This window comes from Myiozetetes cayanensis, unplaced genomic scaffold, assembly GCF_022539395.1.
Source record: "Myiozetetes cayanensis isolate MyiCay16 unplaced genomic scaffold, myiCay2020 scf2-11, whole genome shotgun sequence".
Classification (NCBI taxonomy): Eukaryota; Metazoa; Chordata; class Aves; order Passeriformes; family Tyrannidae; genus Myiozetetes; species Myiozetetes cayanensis.
Window position 1 is genome coordinate 47237443 of NW_026087411.1, and position 17306 is coordinate 47254748.

General features: G+C 42.9%; 1 protein-coding gene across 1 annotated transcript; it reads right to left on the reverse strand.

Annotated features, from left to right (window-relative positions):
- Window positions 1-146: 146 nt before the first annotated feature.
- On the reverse strand, window positions 147-8750 carry ACAT2 (acetyl-CoA acetyltransferase 2). The gene is made up of 9 exons (XM_050314859.1): window positions 8601-8750; window positions 8353-8487; window positions 6977-7158; window positions 6027-6144; window positions 5119-5262; window positions 3946-4068; window positions 3082-3236; window positions 995-1105; window positions 147-394 (listed from the first exon to the last, which is right to left on the reverse strand). The coding sequence occupies exons 1-9, from the start codon at window positions 8647-8649 to the stop codon at window positions 227-229; spliced, it is 1185 nt and encodes a 394-aa protein (XP_050170816.1). The 5' UTR covers window positions 8650-8750; the 3' UTR covers window positions 147-226.
- Between the last annotated feature and the right edge of the window lie 8556 nt (window positions 8751-17306).

Below are 17306 nucleotides of genomic sequence, written 5' to 3' on the forward strand. Positions count from 1 at the left end.
CAAACTTAATTTTTGAAAGCAAGGTTGGTCCTTGCACTGAGGACTTAAGTTCTAGTGTGTGTTAATAACCAGTCTCTGACAAGGCAGTGATTAAGTGGCAAAAAGTAATGGTGTAAGCTTATTTAATTTTAGGCAAAACAGACAACTGTGAGCTCCTTTATTAGAAGTTTATTAGTAAAATGTTGAAAAGCTAGTTAACATTAGCTGTTCATTCATTCACTTGTGTTCATCTCTCAACGCACATGGCAATTCCCATTCCTCCTCCGATACAGAGAGCAGCAACACCACGTTTTCCACCAGTTCGTTCCAGTGCATGTAGGAGAGTTACAAGGATGCGACAACCAGAGGCTCCAAGAGGGTGGCCAAGAGCAATAGCTCCCCCTTGGATATTAATCTTGGGGGGAAAAAAGAAAAGCCAATATAGATGGTCAGAGTAAAGTTAAGAACATTTAACTAGCTTAGCTGACTTTCAAGGAATGACTTAGCTAGATCTAGCCCTTGATTATGTATGACCCTGAAACAACAAACACCATTTCACAGAGAAAGTGAACATGGGTGCAAGAGCTGTTAATCAGTGTTCCTTCTGAAAGGACCCCATCGTTGCCCTCTGACGATAACTGAGGTGAATTCAGGGATGGCTTTTTGCCATCGCTGGAATAATACTGTAGCACAAACTACTTTCAGCAGCAAGTTCAAATTGTGAATTAATTACAAGTATGCTCAAGCAGTTGCCTAGATTTGCATAAAAATCCTGCAAAAAACCTGCAACAAAAATTGTAATCTGTTCAGCTGGGAAACTCTCTGCTAGCAAAGCCAGCTGCTGGCATAGCAGTGTGAGGAAATGCCTGCTGGGGCTCCTGTCCTGTCCTGTTTGCTTACAGCAAAGTGATTGCAAGAGGGCCATGCTTGCCAATACATTCCAGATACACAAAGAATGGAACAAGTTTGAATTACAGAAGGCAAACTAATTCCAGCCTACAAATACATTCATTACCTTTTCTGGATTTACTTTCAATTCTTTTGCTATTGCAATAGATAGCGATGCAAAGGCTTCGTTAATTTCAAACAGGTCAACTTGTTCTAGAGTCCAGCTGGCTTTTTCAATCTGAAAAAAACAGCACAAATAGGAACTTATTATCTTTTAGGTTTTTCTTAGCATCAGAGGAAGATCTTAATAAGATTTAAATTGGATAATCAAGCTACCACTTCTAAAAAGTTAATTTTTTTATAGCAAGGGTTGATGACAATTCTTGAAGACACAAAATTTCAATGTCAGCAAAAATCAGTACAACGTGCTGCAACATGCTGGCTGCTCATAAAAATCTTGACTAATATTACACACGTAGTTACGGTGGGGCAATTGTGGGAATCGAACTGTTCACGGTGCCCTTACTAGAATAAGCGCTAGATACAAAAGTAGGCTTTAACAGAATAAAAGCCAGTTTTTCAGGACACAGTCTGATGATATTACAGAGATTCCCTACTGAGTAAAGACTTCTATACAGGAAATAGGTGTAGACCATTAGTGTCGTGTAATTTATACAGTCCTGCCTTTAAGTCATAAGTTTCCATTTGAAGGAAACTCTTCACTGGCAACTATTTTGGGTGATAGTTTGGTTCATGTTTTCACTTGAGAATCTTGTGATGCAATTGCATACTCTGGTACAGGCTTAGACACGTTTCAGATGTGTACATTTTTACCTCTACTCTGTTTCTAACAGCAGTACTTTCTCAACAGAATCATCTGCAGCAATGATTCACAACCTAGGCTAGCCAGATGGGTACATGTCCAAGGCTACAGGCAAGGAGGAGGGCTTCTTTCTACTAAAGACAGTATTGAAACTGTATTGGTAGAGGGTTAAAATACAGTATGTCATAACACTAAAATGTATAACCTAGTCATTCTCTCACTATATAATGCTACTATAAAAAATTGAAGAGATGAACAGATAATATATGGAGGATGTGAAGTATTTGATAACACACATTACGAAGTTTACATTAAGGAGCAGTGTGCCCTTTTTCAGAGTACCTACACAATTATAGGTACTGTTAAAGACAGCTTGTCTACTACAGTTTAAACTAAAACTGTATTGTATATGCATCTACAGCATTTTTTGATTTAAAAGAACAGTTTGAGATCTGATAAGAAAAAGCTTCAGCATTACAGTTCTGAATTTTTTGTCAAAAGCCACAGAGCTTGGGTGAGTTCAAGTTAGGCTTCCATGTTGCCAGGACATTTCAGAGATGAACAAAATAAGGCCTTTACACAATATTAAAAAAACCAAGAAGGAATACTAAAGCAAATCTGTTCTTAGCTGTACAAGAGCTCTTTTCATGCTCAATTTCATAGCTCGGTTTTAACAAATAATCAGCTAGGGTTGCCATGGGCTACGTCTTTATTAGCAAGCAGCGTGGTACCATCAGGGCTGCTCACTGGGGTGTTCTATTTGAGAACCTTGTTCTGTGGACTGAACCCTGAGCACATCAGTGGTGCAGTAATGGTCCAAGCACATTAGATGTGTTTCTGGAGTGCACGTTTTTCCCTTTGACCTGAAAGGAATCCAGTTTGTGTGCTCCAACTTCTTCATAGCACAAACTGAAACACAAGGGCACCATGCCATTGCAGATGCACTCACTAGCCCTTCTCAGTGTTGTGCTGTCACAAATACAATCAGGCAATGATCTGAAAATTAACCTGGCCAGACACATTATCAGAACCATATCGTGGCAGGGCCGAATCAACACTAGGTTACTACACACACACATCTCTGAAATTTGACCTTTAGCCTCCAAGGTTGTCTAGGTGCCCTTCTACAAACCTGACTAGTTTATGGTCTAAACTCCATTCAGACACCTATACATTTGGGTTTTTTTCCAACAAGTAGGCACTAGCCTGATAGCACTAGAAATCTTCATCTTACATACGCTCCAGTATTTTGAGTCTTGTTTTCACTTTGTTTATTTTTTTCTACTAAGTTTTCCTCAGAACATAGAAAAACCAAGGCACGGCCAGAAAATGAAAAGCAATTACAAACACGAGTTTTAACATAATAATTACACAGATAGATTATTACTTACAGCTTTCCTTATTGCTGAAATGGGCCCTACTCCCATTATAGATGGATCTATGCCTGTCTGAGCCCAAGATACAATCCGAGCCAAAGGCATAAGACCTCTCCTAGCAGCTTCCGATTTCTTCATTAGAATTACAGCTGCAGCTCCATCATTTAGACCTATGGAATGACAAATAACTTGTATGTATTTGTTGGGCTTTTACCGTACCAGTTTTTCCTGCTTGCATAAGTTCACAATCTCGACAAATCAAAAATCACAAATATTTTATTGATTTAGGTCAGTACTGTTCAGATCAACCAAGTCTGATCTCTGCCACAAACACTTTAAAGGGAACTTTTAACTACTGCTGTAAATGTGACACATTTGTAATTCTATTTGGAAAGCAGCAAGTGGAATAACTGACAATCTGAAAAAGAAGTACATCAGATTTATTAGGTAGACTTTGGAAGAGGACAAGGGAAGAAGTTTCAAAGCTGCCTGTGGCAGTCTCACAAAAGTAATATTTTCAAACATGAATCATTCGGCTCTCCATTGTCCAGACCTACAGTATCAGAAACCCCTAGGCAGCTGCTTTTAAAAAAGAAAGGAAGTAATTTCAATTCATTCCAGTCTATCAAATACTGACATTAATGTTCAAAATCTTGTATTGTTTCATAGAAAACAAGTAAATGAAAGACAACTCATCTGTAAAGAAATCCCTCAGCACATCTAAAATTGAGTTCTACCTATGTTGTCAAACACATTGCCATTTCCTGCAAAATACATTCAGCAGTACCCACAAGGCAGCCAAACCCCTTGCAGAGACCCTGCCTTGAGCCACAGGCAGCTATTGTTCTTTTCCATTTCATTTTAGCCAGATGGACCAACCTGAAGCATTAGCTGCTGTTACTGTCCCAGTTCCATCTGTCAGGAAACAGGGCTTTAACTTTGCCATTGTTTCCAAGTTGCTCCCATGTCGAGGGTGTTCATCTGTTTTAACTTCTATAGGACCTGCAAAACAGAGTGTTATGCCCTCACAGGAGGGTCTAATCACACACACATCTCAAACAGAAAGCCAGCACAAACAACAACCTGAGTGGGAGTATACACCCTATTCCTTTTAGCCAACAAGCCATTCTTATGCCAGAACCAGAATCCAACTCAGTCCAGTTTAACAAATTGCTTTAACCCTCCAGCTCCTTTTAGCAGGGTACATAGCTCAGGTTTCCCCACGATAAACACTAACAACTGCCTAGTTGTATAGAAGTCAATCTGGTTCTCACTGCTCCTAACCCAATAGCTTCTCTTCTAGCAGAAGACTGTATTTCAAATGACACTTGTAGTAATCTTTTTACAAAGAGCAGCCAAGTGTCACTAAACATTATTATCTAAATCAGTGTCATGAAAGCCCTTTCTTAGTTTATAAGCGGCCTAAAGCCATGACTTTTCCTGCAGGATCTATTCAATGCAAATGTTGAACAACTTTTTGGAAAATTCAGCTTTTACATCTACCTCACAAGGAGCTGGGGAATTCACCAACTCTAGAAACAGATCTCTGGCTCCAGCACCATAATGGGCCTGTTTATATCCCTAAATAGAACCACACCTAATATAAGTAACTTCACCTAGTCAATTAATAATATATAAGTAACTTCACCTAGTCAATTAACTAGTAACCCTAATTATTGTCACAGTATATTGTATTAGGTGGGCAAGGTCTGCCAGATCAACATGACTATTTTTAAGTTTAGTGCAGCAAAAGCCTTACAAAAATGAAAAATACTGATTTTGGTATCATATCCTGGCCTATGTTAAGTCAGTGATTTGTCTATGTAGTAGTATCAGTGTTAGTATTTCTAGAGAGCTACATTTAGATAATCCACATTTGTATTGCTTCTCTCTTATTTAAAAAATATCCACTGAAAAAGCTGAAAAAGAGAGCAACAGGCTACATACTTACAGAAAGGCTGTGTAAATAGGAAACTACTAATTGATTATAGGAGAGGTAGTAGAAAACAGATTTTTCTTTAAAATCACCTCTCATTATCCATTCACACCTACCTTTTTTAGAAGGTACAAGAACAGGAACAATTTCTTTCGTAAAATAGCCAGCTTTCTGTGCTGCCTCTGCCCTGTTTTGTGATTGTACAGCAAGTTGGTCTTGTTCCGCTCTGCTGACTTGCCACTGTTTGGCCACATTTTCAGCTGAAACAGGGGACAAAGTGCAAACTGCCATCAGGAAATGCTAAAATTTTAAGTTGTAAAATTGTAAGCACAAAGGTAGTCATCAATGTTTGCTGTAGCAAGCAGCTGAGCTTGTTGAACAGTTTCCATTCTGACTTCCTCATTTTGTTTGCTCATGATGCTCTACTATATTTTCTCTTGAGGTTGAAAATTTCTGTGTGGGATCTCCCAGATGTTATATCAAAATAAATACAAATGCAAAAAAGCTTTTGTAGTTTATTTCTTCTCTGGACTGTTATGATCAGATCTTTCTACAGCTGCTTCAGAAGAGGGAAGAGTTCTGAAGTTACTCTGTTTCATAAGCAGGGTCTGAAAAAGCAATTGGCTGACTACCCATCCAGGGTGCAATAACCTGAAGTTGTAGAACCGTGTGTACCAACAGGGCACTACGTAATTCCCCCTCACTGTAAATCTGTGCTGCTAAATGCTCTAGTTACATACAGGAATCATTTTGTTTATTTTTTTTTCCTGAAATTAAATTTCTCAGATGTGGAGGAGATGCAGAGAGAGGCAGCAAAAATAACCCAGAACAGTAGCTTTGCAAACAAAATGGAAGATGCCTTCAATGTCTTTCAGTATAATGAATTTCTTTCTTTTTCATGACTACAACTTAAGGACAGCTTGTAACACCTTATTTGTAACTCCAAGTTTCTGAAAATTCTTGTCAGTGAATTCTTTGTCCCTCTCCAGTTAAGCATTTCATTTTCTGGACTGTCATTACTTACCTGTTATACCCATATGATATTGATAAAAAGCATCTGTGAGGCCATCAAGGATTATAGTGTCTTGCAAGGAAGCCTCTCCCATTTTCACCCCAGCTCGCATGTGAATGACATGAGGAGCCTGCAAGAGGGTTTTTCAAAAGGAGTCAGATGGTTTACATCTCTAGTGCACAATACAGCCAGACCACTGAAGAGACAGAATCCTGACTTGCTGGTAGCTACCCCAAATCTCAGTAGTCTTCCCAGCTGTCTGCTTTGCCTTTCCCTACAAAGCCTTCCAGCTGGCACGCTGTTTGGCCTGTGCATTCCCCCAGCAGCAGATCACGGAGCAGCATTTCCTCTCCAGACTGAATCAATTGTCCCTGAGGCCACAAGGCCGTGGGTCTCCTATCCTACCAGTCTGCTCTAGACAGCCAACATCACCCAGCACAGGCAGCTGAGTCCCAGCAGAAGAAGCCACCCCTTTCTTGGGCATCAGACCACCAGCCCAGGACCATTCGTGAACACAGCCTTGGGATGAACACCTTGAAGTAAAACTGCTTTGCTTCCTTTCCAAGCTCAAACTGCTTAGTGAACAATAACACTTTCAGTTATTCCTTCTTTGGGCTTCTTGTAACACAAAAAAATCTATCTACTGCCAGTTGTCACAGGTAAATAATTCACCACAACAGGGCTAGATGGAAATAAAAATGGAATTTTAAGTGCAGTATGTGTTTGCATGGCACCTTTTCAGTAGCTACAATATGAGGCCTTTTTGGTTTTTGTGGTTTTTTTTAAAGCAGGCAACTGAAATCAACTGTTGCATGTATAAATTCATTCGCAAGCCCAGAAATCACTGCTACTCTTTTGATCTGTCTCCTGAATGTCAGCCTACAAACACAGGGTTTCAACATAACCTAATGCTGTTTGCTCCCGGTAAGCCAGAGCAATGCGAGTGCAATCATTTGCTTTACCTTGCTCATATTTTCCATGCCTCCTGCAACCACGATGCTGGATTCTCCCATCAGTATGGACTGAGCAGCCAGACATACCGCTTTCAAGCCTGACCCACAGATCATCTGGCAACTCCAGGCAGGCACAGAGTAGGGGATTCCTGCAGCAACACTCGCCTGCCGGACAGGATTCTGGCCAGCACCTGTGGGAACAGGCCAGCATTTTTCCTTTGTTCTTAAAAAAACGAATGTTGACCTTGTCACTTTTCACAACAGTACCCCAATTCCACCAAAATTTAGAGCTTGCTCCTACTTTCAGTTGGTAGATAGAGAAGTTCCCAGCAGTAATCTGTAAACAGGAACCTCTCTCATTTACACTATCAATCAATAAATGCCTGTAAGATCATGGATTTGCTACGGCTAGTTTTATATCTGCCACTCTGTTTTTGATGGCAGGTCAGATGAAACACCCACTTCAGATTAGCACTAGCCCATTGCATGTGTGTAAGATGAGAGCTCATTTAAACTGCTACTTGCTGAAGAGTTTTCTTTTGACATCTTCTATACAACACCAGCAGACAACTTTCCCTCAAAGTTCACACGGAAACCAAAACCACTGTTATACAAGAACAGTTTCTGAAAGCTTCCAGTCTTTGTTGTAATCCCGATGGAGATAACAGGAGCACTATATTCAAAGAAAAGAGTCTTCATCTGCATCTCCCCAGGCCAAAGTAATGTCGGCTCTTTATATGCAAAGAAATGCTTAAGGAGAGCACATCATTCAGCATGCTAAAAATATACAGGAATCTAGTTCAGCTTTAAGTAAGACAAAAATATTTATTTCTATTATTTCCTTCCTCCACCTTTAAAACACAAACCTGTCCCATGACTCTGCTGATCAAACATGACCCTGGAAAAAGCAGGAGCCTGTTCAAAACAATTCCCTATCAGCCACATTTTCATTAAATCAAAATATTTGTTTCTGAGCAAGTGGCATTACAGATTTTGCAGGTCAATCGTGCAGATAAGCACAAAAGCAGGCCTGGCTCTTAAAATTTCGGAGTTATCATTACTTAGGATGTTAAATTCAGGAGCAGAGATTACCAAGGCAAGAGAAGGGATGCTGTAACAAGGAAAATAAACTGACATTCACACACTGTTAGCTGCTTCAGGGATTTAAAAACATCCCAAACTATCCTGCACCACACCCTTTCCAAAAACCCAACTATGGGTTCGGTCACCCAGAGCGCATGGAGAAGTGACCACGGTGCCGCTCAAGCGCTTTAACACGGAACCGCGTGTTTCTAATGGCGAGGGATAACGTCCTGGAAGGTGAAACCTGAGCTGTTTCACTGGGGCAACCACGGAGAGATGTGGCCGTGCAGAGGGGAGAGTACCTGCGGCGAGGACCTGCCCCAGGATCACCTCGGACACCTCCTCGGGGGCCAGCCCGGCCCGCCGCAGCACCTCCCGGATGACGGCGGCGCCCAGCTCGTGTGCGGGGAGCGTCGACAGCCCACCGTTGAAGGATCCTGGGAGGGAGGACACAGAGGGAGAGCGATCAGCACACGGACATCCCCCCCAGCCCCGAAGGAAGCATCTGCCACCCGGTCCCGGCGGGGCTCCCGGCGCTGCCTCCTCTCACCCACGGCGGTCCTGGCGGCGGACACGAAGACGACGGGGTCCGTGCTCATGGCGGTGGGGGCGGCGGAGCGGTGCGGGAACAGGAGCGGCGGGAGCTGCAGCGGGAGCAAGAGCAGAAAGAGCAGCCGGGGCCGGAGCGAAAGCGGAGTCGGCGCCGGTCCCGCCCCTCGCCAGGCGGCGGGAGGGGCGGGAGGAAGGAGCCGGCGGCAGGGATTCGCGGCCGGGCACCTGAGGAGATCGCGGGGGCTGGGCGGGCGGTGGCGCGGCTGGGCCGCCCCCCGGGGCGATGGCGCGAGGGTGGCCTTAGCCGGCTCTTTCCAAGCTCCTTCCTAGCTCCTTCCCGGCTGGGGGCGGAGAGAGGAGTGGTTCCGCCGGCCGGGCCGGGCCGGGCCCACTGCTGAGGATCAGTCACTTGCCTGTACCCTCCGCCGCACACACCCCGTGCCTGCTCCGCGCCCGCTGACAGCGTCGTCTACTTCTCTGTAAAATAAAGCATGCGGATAAAATGCTCTGCTGTCACATTGTGGCTTTGAGGACAGTTTGTTTTATTTCATGGCGGCATTTCACAGGGTCTGTGTGAGCAGGAAGAAGGAATAATAATTTGAATTAAACTGTACAAAACTACCTATCGCTGGTTTGATCTGCTCAGCAGCTGATGGCCAAAGATTACCAACACACAACTCGGCCTTCTCGGCCTTTTTTTTTTTTCTAAATTTAACAGAGGCCTAACATATTTTTTATATATATATATATATAATAATGGCCAGTCTTCGCCAGCAAAGATCCGGGGAAGGTCTCTACACCTTCCAGCCTGCACATTGGATTTTTTAGGTGAGACACAGTGTGCGCGGAACTGAGCCCACCCTTTAATCCTAAGGTTCATCTGCCGGAGCCAAGCGAGCTTGGACGGTGGCAGCGAGGTCCTTAGGACGTAGATGGGTTGCCTTTTTAAGGGCTAACGAGCTCCATCTGCCCAGGATATATATAGATATAGATAGATAGATAGATAGATAGATAGATAGATATATTAGCATAAACAAGTGAGTCGCCGCTGGCCCAAAAGCTGTTGCTGTCTGACCTGCCCAAAAAGGCAAGCAGGGGCTGCTCCCAGGCTGCCTCCATGGGAGGCGAGTGCTGCAAGGGGAAGGCCGAGGTAGCCGGGGAGGACGCGGCGCTGGCCGCAGGAACTCCTGGCATCCAGGGAGCTGAGAGGAGAGGGGGCGGCTGCAGCAGTTGCCGCATCCCTCAGCAGGACGGGCAGGCAGGAATGTCTCTCTGCCGGGAAATGTGGTTGGGAAGCCTAGAGATGCGAGGTGGGAAGCAACAATATTAAGATATTTGGAGGAAGAAGTGAAAGGGAGGAAACGAGTAAGTCAGAGAGTAACATCAGTATATATATTAAAAAGACAGAAAGGCTGAGTTAACTCGTCTATGGTACAGCCTAGATCTTCAGTCCTTATTCCTTCCTGACTCACCTGCGGATACCTGGTGTAAAGGACGTCAGATAAAGCACTCTGTTGAAGCTGCAACTGAAGGCCAAGAAGACAGTTTGAAAATGTTCTGTTCTTCCTACCTTAGCTACAAAATTGGGAATTTTGTTTTCTTTTTTTTTTAATGCAGGTAGTAAAATTCAGGGGGATTTTGGAAGAGAGAATAGAAGTACAAACACCGGCAAACATATATGTGGTTGTATATATAGTGGATGCAGCAGTACACCAGTGGTCACACCCTGCACGTTGGCTAATCTGAACTTCGCAGTATTAAATCTGCATCCGCAGAATGTATCCAAACCTTCTGTATGGAGATACTGAGCAACAGGAGCACTACAATACCTAGGTTGGATTCTCCTGTCTCCTATCAGTCACTGTTCTTGCCTTACAATGTAAAAAGCCTTACTAGATGTGGAAAGCAAGACTGTTGGTCTAGATTTCACCAATAACTCTGTTAAACCATGCTGTTCAGGGAACTCCAACACTCAAAGTACCTTTCTCCTTTTAGATATTTTGGTCTTACTGAAGAAAAAGGTCAAAGGAGAGAACCATGTGTCATAAGATTTCTTCAGTTACTTTGGCATTTCCAACTTTTAGCAAGAGAAGAATCCTCTCAGATACCTTCAGAAAGGAAATCTCTGGAAAATCCTGTGGACAGCCAAGTATTTAGGTAGACTGATCTGTCAGTCTGTTAAGGATCCATTGGCAACAGGCATGCTCCACTTCTTTTCTTTAATGATGCTGTGCACTCAGAGAGCCTGATAACACTGACTAAAACCTCAGATTAAATCTGGATAAGAAAAACATGTGTTTTGTCTTTTCTGAAGGCTCATTGGTAAGCAACCTGTAGATCTAACGTAGAAGCAAAACTCAGGAATATACTATTGATTTTAAGCAATCCAGAGTGATTATTTTAGAAAAATATTGTATGGTTCTGGAACAACCCTGTATGACTGAATGTAGTCCCTGCACATTTTCAAAATCCAGTACAGAGTGAGTAATACAGATGTATGGGGGCAGGACACATACCAATATGTCATTCTTAATGCACCATTTGACTGATTACAACTTAAAGTTATCAATGCAAATACAAAATCAATAACATGAGATGAGCTCAGATTAACAGTAAATGTTAGCAGGTGTTCAAAGTCCACAATCGGCAATACACTTGCAGTAAGCCCGACGGACAGGATTCTCTTGTATTTAAAACTTTACAAATATCACCATAAATACTGAATTGAACAAAATGCGAGGCTTCAGCCCTTCCCCTCCCCACACTTCACAGACAGAAAAGGTTTGAATGTGAAGCTGCCCTAGGGACTTCAGGCAAGCTCACCCCAGCAAGCAAACCTGCTACACCTTTGCTCTCAACCCTAAATAGGGCTGTTTTGTAAATCAAGACTAATGACAAACCAGCCTGCGATGTTGGGCCACCCTTAAACAACAGAGATGAATTTTATTTTGGTATGTTTATCAGATCTGCAGTATCCTATTTAACTCTGCTTGGATGGTATCCAGGATTGAAATCCAAATGGATAAAAGGGGCATGTAACAGAACAAAATAACGTAGCAATTGCACAAGGACAAATAATTATGAAACATATATGGTACAGATCAAAGTTAAGTTATTTAAATGTGGAAAAAAACCCTAGTAAATGTGACTAGGCAGCTGTGCTTTTAAATTCAGTGTAGTTAATGAGCAGCACAATACACAACAGCAAACTACTGCCCTATGCTGGTACATTTTGACATTTCTTGGAAAATAGCTCTGTGAAATTAAGTAAGTCAGTATAATTGGGACATCAGTTCAGAACAGAATGCATACCTGCTATCAGTAAAAGAGTAAGGCTACATTGCACAAAGTTTATTTATTACCTTGCTGTGAACACAATGAAATGGACTTGTTCCTTCTGTGAAATACTACCAGAGTGCAAATATTGTGGCTTTTTTTTTTTTTTTAGTAATGGTGGCTCAGTTTTATTAGAAATAGGCTAAAATTTGGAGGATTTTGGTGTTCACAGATTTACTCTTTTGCTAAATATATTTTTCCTAAATTTGACTTTTACAAAGAGCAATGTTGTTACCAAAATGTGAAACCTGTGCTTTTTACTATAAATCTGGCATTCTTTTGGTGAATACTTACAAAAACAGTTTTGTTGGGGATGCACCTTTTATAGGCAAAAACATAACAAAGAACAATTACTTTAAATTAATAAGTCTCGATATGAGATAATTCTATAATTTTTTAAAAAAATAATTTTACCACTTTCCTCTAATAGTAAGTTTTCTAGTCTTTAAACTCTTATACACAAATAATGGTACTAATATCTGCTTAGGGCACTCAGGCTTTCTGAACACCCTTAGTACCTTAAGGCCCTTCCTCATATCTGGAAAGACAATTCATTCTTTTTCCACATTTTCTTAGCAGTGGACTGACATTCAGTTTTCTATGGGTAGGTTCAGCATATAAGGCATGTCTCAAAGAACACACTGTTTTCCCATTGAGGATGAGATCTATATTTTCTAAAATCTCCAACCTGATTGACTGTGTCCTTGGAAATCAAGTTCCTGATAGGCAGAAAAATGTCCTTGGCTGTGTCAAGAGCAATCTGTGTTTTCCTTGAATCTGTTTTTATCAGGGAATACTCATAATCTCATCTGTGTTCAATTAAAAAATGCTGGTTTTCCCTCAGACAGGGGGAAACATTTACGCTATTGAAACTCTCTGGGCTTTTCTGTGGTTTAAAAAAAAAGTGCAGTAAACCCCTGGGTTTATATCTTTAGCAACTATATGCACACCTGTACTCCAAATGCAAGCTGCAGTATTTATCAAGCATTCTCAAAAATGAATTTAACTTGAGTCATCGTTTGTTTGTAATCGAATTTGGATTGATTATCAGTCAGGGGATGTCTTCAGGAGAGGCTCTGGAGTTCACTCACTGGTGTGGTCAGCCCCTAACAGGAACAAAATTTCTGACCACTATGTGGCACACACCAATTCAGAGGTGTATGGGAGCATCACAAGTGCTGCAATCTGGGAGATAAGAGTTGCAAGTCAAATTGAGTCTAAGTAGCTGTACATTATCATACTGCTGATTTTATATGTTTTCCTGGGGTCTTTTATATATATATTTATGCACAAACACACACATACATATAAGTTGATAAAACACACTGGTAATTAAAAAATAAATCCTTGTAAGAGGTTACTGAAGAAGTTTAGTTACTTCTTGATATAAATATGTAAGAAAAATATGTGACAATTCCACTGAGACTCTTAAATGCATATTATCAGGGGATATAAAGACAGCATTAAGCCTGCAGACTAATATTCAGGAAGCTCGTCTAAGAGAGGGAGAGTTCACCAATGTCAAATTTGGGCTTTCAGCTGCCCAGATCTTTACCTACCCAAAGGACCAGTCTGTATCACTTTCTTCTCAGTGCAGCAATTGTACATTTTATCTTTCCCCCACCTGTCGGCTATAGCAGCCTTTTCCAGTGTGCCCTAGAGCTCATTCTCTGCTCCAGCAGATGCACTGTGGTTTTGCCTTGCTCCGTCTCCTGTCCTTCCAAGTCAAGGACAGCCTTTGCAAGAGCTGATTGGCCTTTCTTTAGTTCCTGATACTTCAAGGTATTTTAAAATGCCGAGAACGTACAGCACTCCAAACAGTTTTTTTAATTTTGAAAAATGCTTTATATCCCTTTTAACCTAATTCCTAGCTCTCCTGACCTGCAAGACAAATTTTTTGTGAGTGTTTTACACTAGGAAGCGTTTCCCTCGGACCCTGCTTTTTCCTTGCCATGACATGTCAACGCCCCTGCCCATGGTGTGGGAATGGACAGCGTGTTCCCACGGGGGTTTGGGGCCATTGCGCTCTTGGGGCCTCACATCACTCCCCCTGTGGTCACCACTGGGGCCTCAGGAGTAGCCCACGCAGAGACATGCTGGGATGCAGGCAGAAAAATGAGCCAAGAAAAAAGAAGGGACAAACAGCATCCCTCTGAACTGAGAAGCGCTGTGGTGTCTGTGTTGTTACAAATGGCTTCCGTCTAAAACCAAAGTGTAAAAAAGAAACCCAGAACCAGGCAGGTGAAACCGAGGAGGAGCCATCCAGTTAATGTAATTAAGTCAACAAGCAACATACTGTCCTTAGAGGAAATTAAAACTGGTCTAGCTATCCTGCCCACTCATTTGTAATGTGGTTCTTATTCCATCTTATCATTACAGGTAAATGAATATATGAAGTTTGCTTTTGTGTTGGTACTTGGATAGATCATGACATGCCCTCTCATCTGGGGACTGATGATACTGCTGGGGATTACGCTACCACCTATTACTTGAAAACTTGACTAATTAGAGGACTGGGCAATCACCAACCATAGGAAATTCAGCAAGAGTCAGTGCCAGATTCTGGGATGGGGCAACTCTGGATGTTCGTGCAGACTGGGGAATGAGATGCTGAAAAGCAGTGCCACGGAAAGGGACCTGGGGGTCCTGGTTGATGGCAAGCTGAATATGAGTCAGCAGTGCCCTGGCAGCCAGGAGGGCCAACTGTGTTCTGAGGGGCATCAGGCAAAGCATCAGCCCTACCTTGAATATTGTGTGCAGTTCTGGGCACCACAATATAAGAAAGATAATAAGCTATTAGAGAGTGTCCAAAGGAGGGCAACAAAGACAGGGAAGGGCCTTGAGGGGAAGCTGTGTGAGGAGCAGCTGAGGTCACTTGGTCTGTTGAGCCTGGAGGAGACTGAGGGGAGACCTCATGGCAGTTTACAACTTCGTCGTGAGGGGAAGAGGAGGGGCAGGCACTGGTCCAGTGGTGCATCTGTGGTGACCAGTGACAGGACCCAAGCGAATGGCCTGAAGCTGTGTCAGGAGAGGTTTAGGTTGGATATTAGGAAAAGGTTCTTCATCCAGAAGGTAGCTGGGCACTGAAAGAGGCTCCCCAGGGAAGTGCTCACAGCACTCAGCCTGAAAGAGTTAAAGAAGTGTTTGAACGGTGGCCCATGGTGTGACTCTCGGGGATGGTCCTATGCAGGGCTAAGAGTTGGACTCTATAATCCTTGTAGGCCCTTCCAACTCAGCATATTCTGTGATTCTTTGAAAAGCAAATTCACTCCAGTAACCATGCTGTAAAGACAACTCAATGTGGGCATCAACATGTTTGTTCCAATAGTACTACAAAGTCCCAGGTTAGTGTTATGGGATATGCAAACAGAACAAAAGAGTATTTCAGTTAAATTTCTCTTCCCAAAGGTATCAGAGGACTGGTTATCAAATTGCTGCTCTTGTTTTCCTAAACAAAAATTATAGGTGTAACCTGATAATACATGTTAATTTGAAGGCACAAAAGGAAGGCAGTCCAGAGTATAAAGCTGTGCAGGCTGATTCCACTTATTTATTTCTAGATGCCTCTCACTGCCTGCCTCTTTCTCAGCTAGCATATTTCCCAAAAATGTAATCTACGCTTGTAAAGATAAATTTAAAATAACTATGTGCTTACAAGAGGTAAAAAGTGCAGGAATATTTTCTACATGCTCATGAAGACAAACAATGGTGGAAGGTTTACCATCTCACACCTTACAGTGTATCTGAGCTAGGCCTTTATCTGTACTACTAAACAGACACAAAGGAGGTCCGGTTTCTGAATGTAACAAAAAGTAACTAATCTCCTGACAAAATATTGAGAAATCTTGTTTAAATCACCACTGATACAGATAAAATGTTGGGTAATTTATATACAGTATAGAAACATACAGATTAGAAACAGCCCACGAGTGTGTATCTCCATCTATTTTATGTAGAAAAAGTTTTAATTTTTTGTCCTGCACGGCTTATATGCATTTTTAGCATTGTAATGCTTACATTTGCACACAGGGAAATCAAGCCAGTTTGCTACATTAATGTTTGTATTAAAGCCTACTCTAATATTTCAGCACCTCTTCCATGTCACCATATCCTGTGATGATTCCATCTGCTAATTGGTATCTTGAATGCTTGAAACAAATACCTGCAAGGAGAGCAGATGCAGGAGCAGATTTCACAGAATATTCCGAGTTGGAAGGGACCCACAAGGATCATCGAGTCCAACTCTTAAGTGAATGGCTCATACAGGGATCGACCCCACGACATTGGTGTTACTAGTGCTGTGCTCTAACTAACTGAGCTAATTTCAGTTGACAGAAAACACTGTACAGTAATCACAGGTTATCTTTTTTGACTTTAAAAATGAGGTAAGACTTCAAAGAAGTTTATTCAGGTCCTTTTTCCTTGTGATCACCTTACCTGGGGTAGCTATGTCAAGTCACATGTAACATGACTTGGGTTTCTAAAAGTTTCAAATTCTCACTGAAATATCTGTGTATTCCTATATACACACACATATATCTGGTTGCCAGGACACATTCACTGGATTCTGTTCTGTAGTGAATATATTCTCCCTGCTACCGGTAAGTCAGGAGAGATTCCTGGAGCATCTTCAGCGGTGATGTAGCAAGTGGCAATCAATTTCACCTGCGCAACCCAGGTGACAAACTAATGTAGCCTGCAGCAGCTTTATGACTTTGCCGGAAAGGGGGAAGAGTATTTACCTGCCCTAACAGCATTGCTTGAGAAATCATGGATAGTAAGTAAGAATGGTAAACTTTAAAATCGATTTTAAAGTAGCAGCTCAGTGCTAGACGGCAATGAAGGGCGAAAAGTGTGCTGTATTGTTTATTACTCCCAAACGAGGAGACTGATGTTTAATTTCTCTGGAAGCAGATGGAATTAAGTCCTTTATCTATCATGAACGACTGAGGACACTGGCCCGCACCGGCACTGACGGCGGGAAGCCCAAGCAGCCAGGCCGAGCAGCCCGGCGCCCATTTTGCAGGTCATTAATTGCTACGCGCAGTTTTCCCCTCCCAGAGATCCCATCTTCTCCGCCAGCCTTCCGGGAAGGCGCCAAACCGCATTCCCAGGAGGCACCGGGGTCCCGCTCCCCTCAGCCGGTTTGGCGGGCGGGGGGCGCCGCTCGCTCCGTCCCGCCGGGGACCAGCGCCCCCAGCCGGCAGGAGGCCGCGCGGCACCCTCGGGCGGGCGTAGGGACACCGGCGCTGCGCCGCCTGCTCGGCTTACGGGCCTTACACCGGCGCTCAAACACCCCGCGGGACCAGCTGCGGCTTCCTGGCCGGCGGGCGACGATTCCTCACGGGCAGAGCGGGGCGAGACAGGA

Excerpts from the sequence above, each read along its gene's own strand:
- ACAT2 (XM_050314859.1), bottom strand. The coding sequence starts at position 8,649 with ATGAGCACGGACCCCGTCGTCTTCGTGTCCGCCGCCAGGACCGCCGTG. Across the intron at positions 6,145-6,976 it reads GCATGGAAAATATGAGCAAG|GCTCCTCATGTCATTCACAT; the intron begins GTAAAGCAAATG and ends ACCCTCTTGCAG. Across the intron at positions 5,263-6,026 it reads ATATCATATGGGTATAACAG|CTGAAAATGTGGCCAAACAG; the intron begins GTAAGTAATGAC and ends CCCCTGTTTCAG.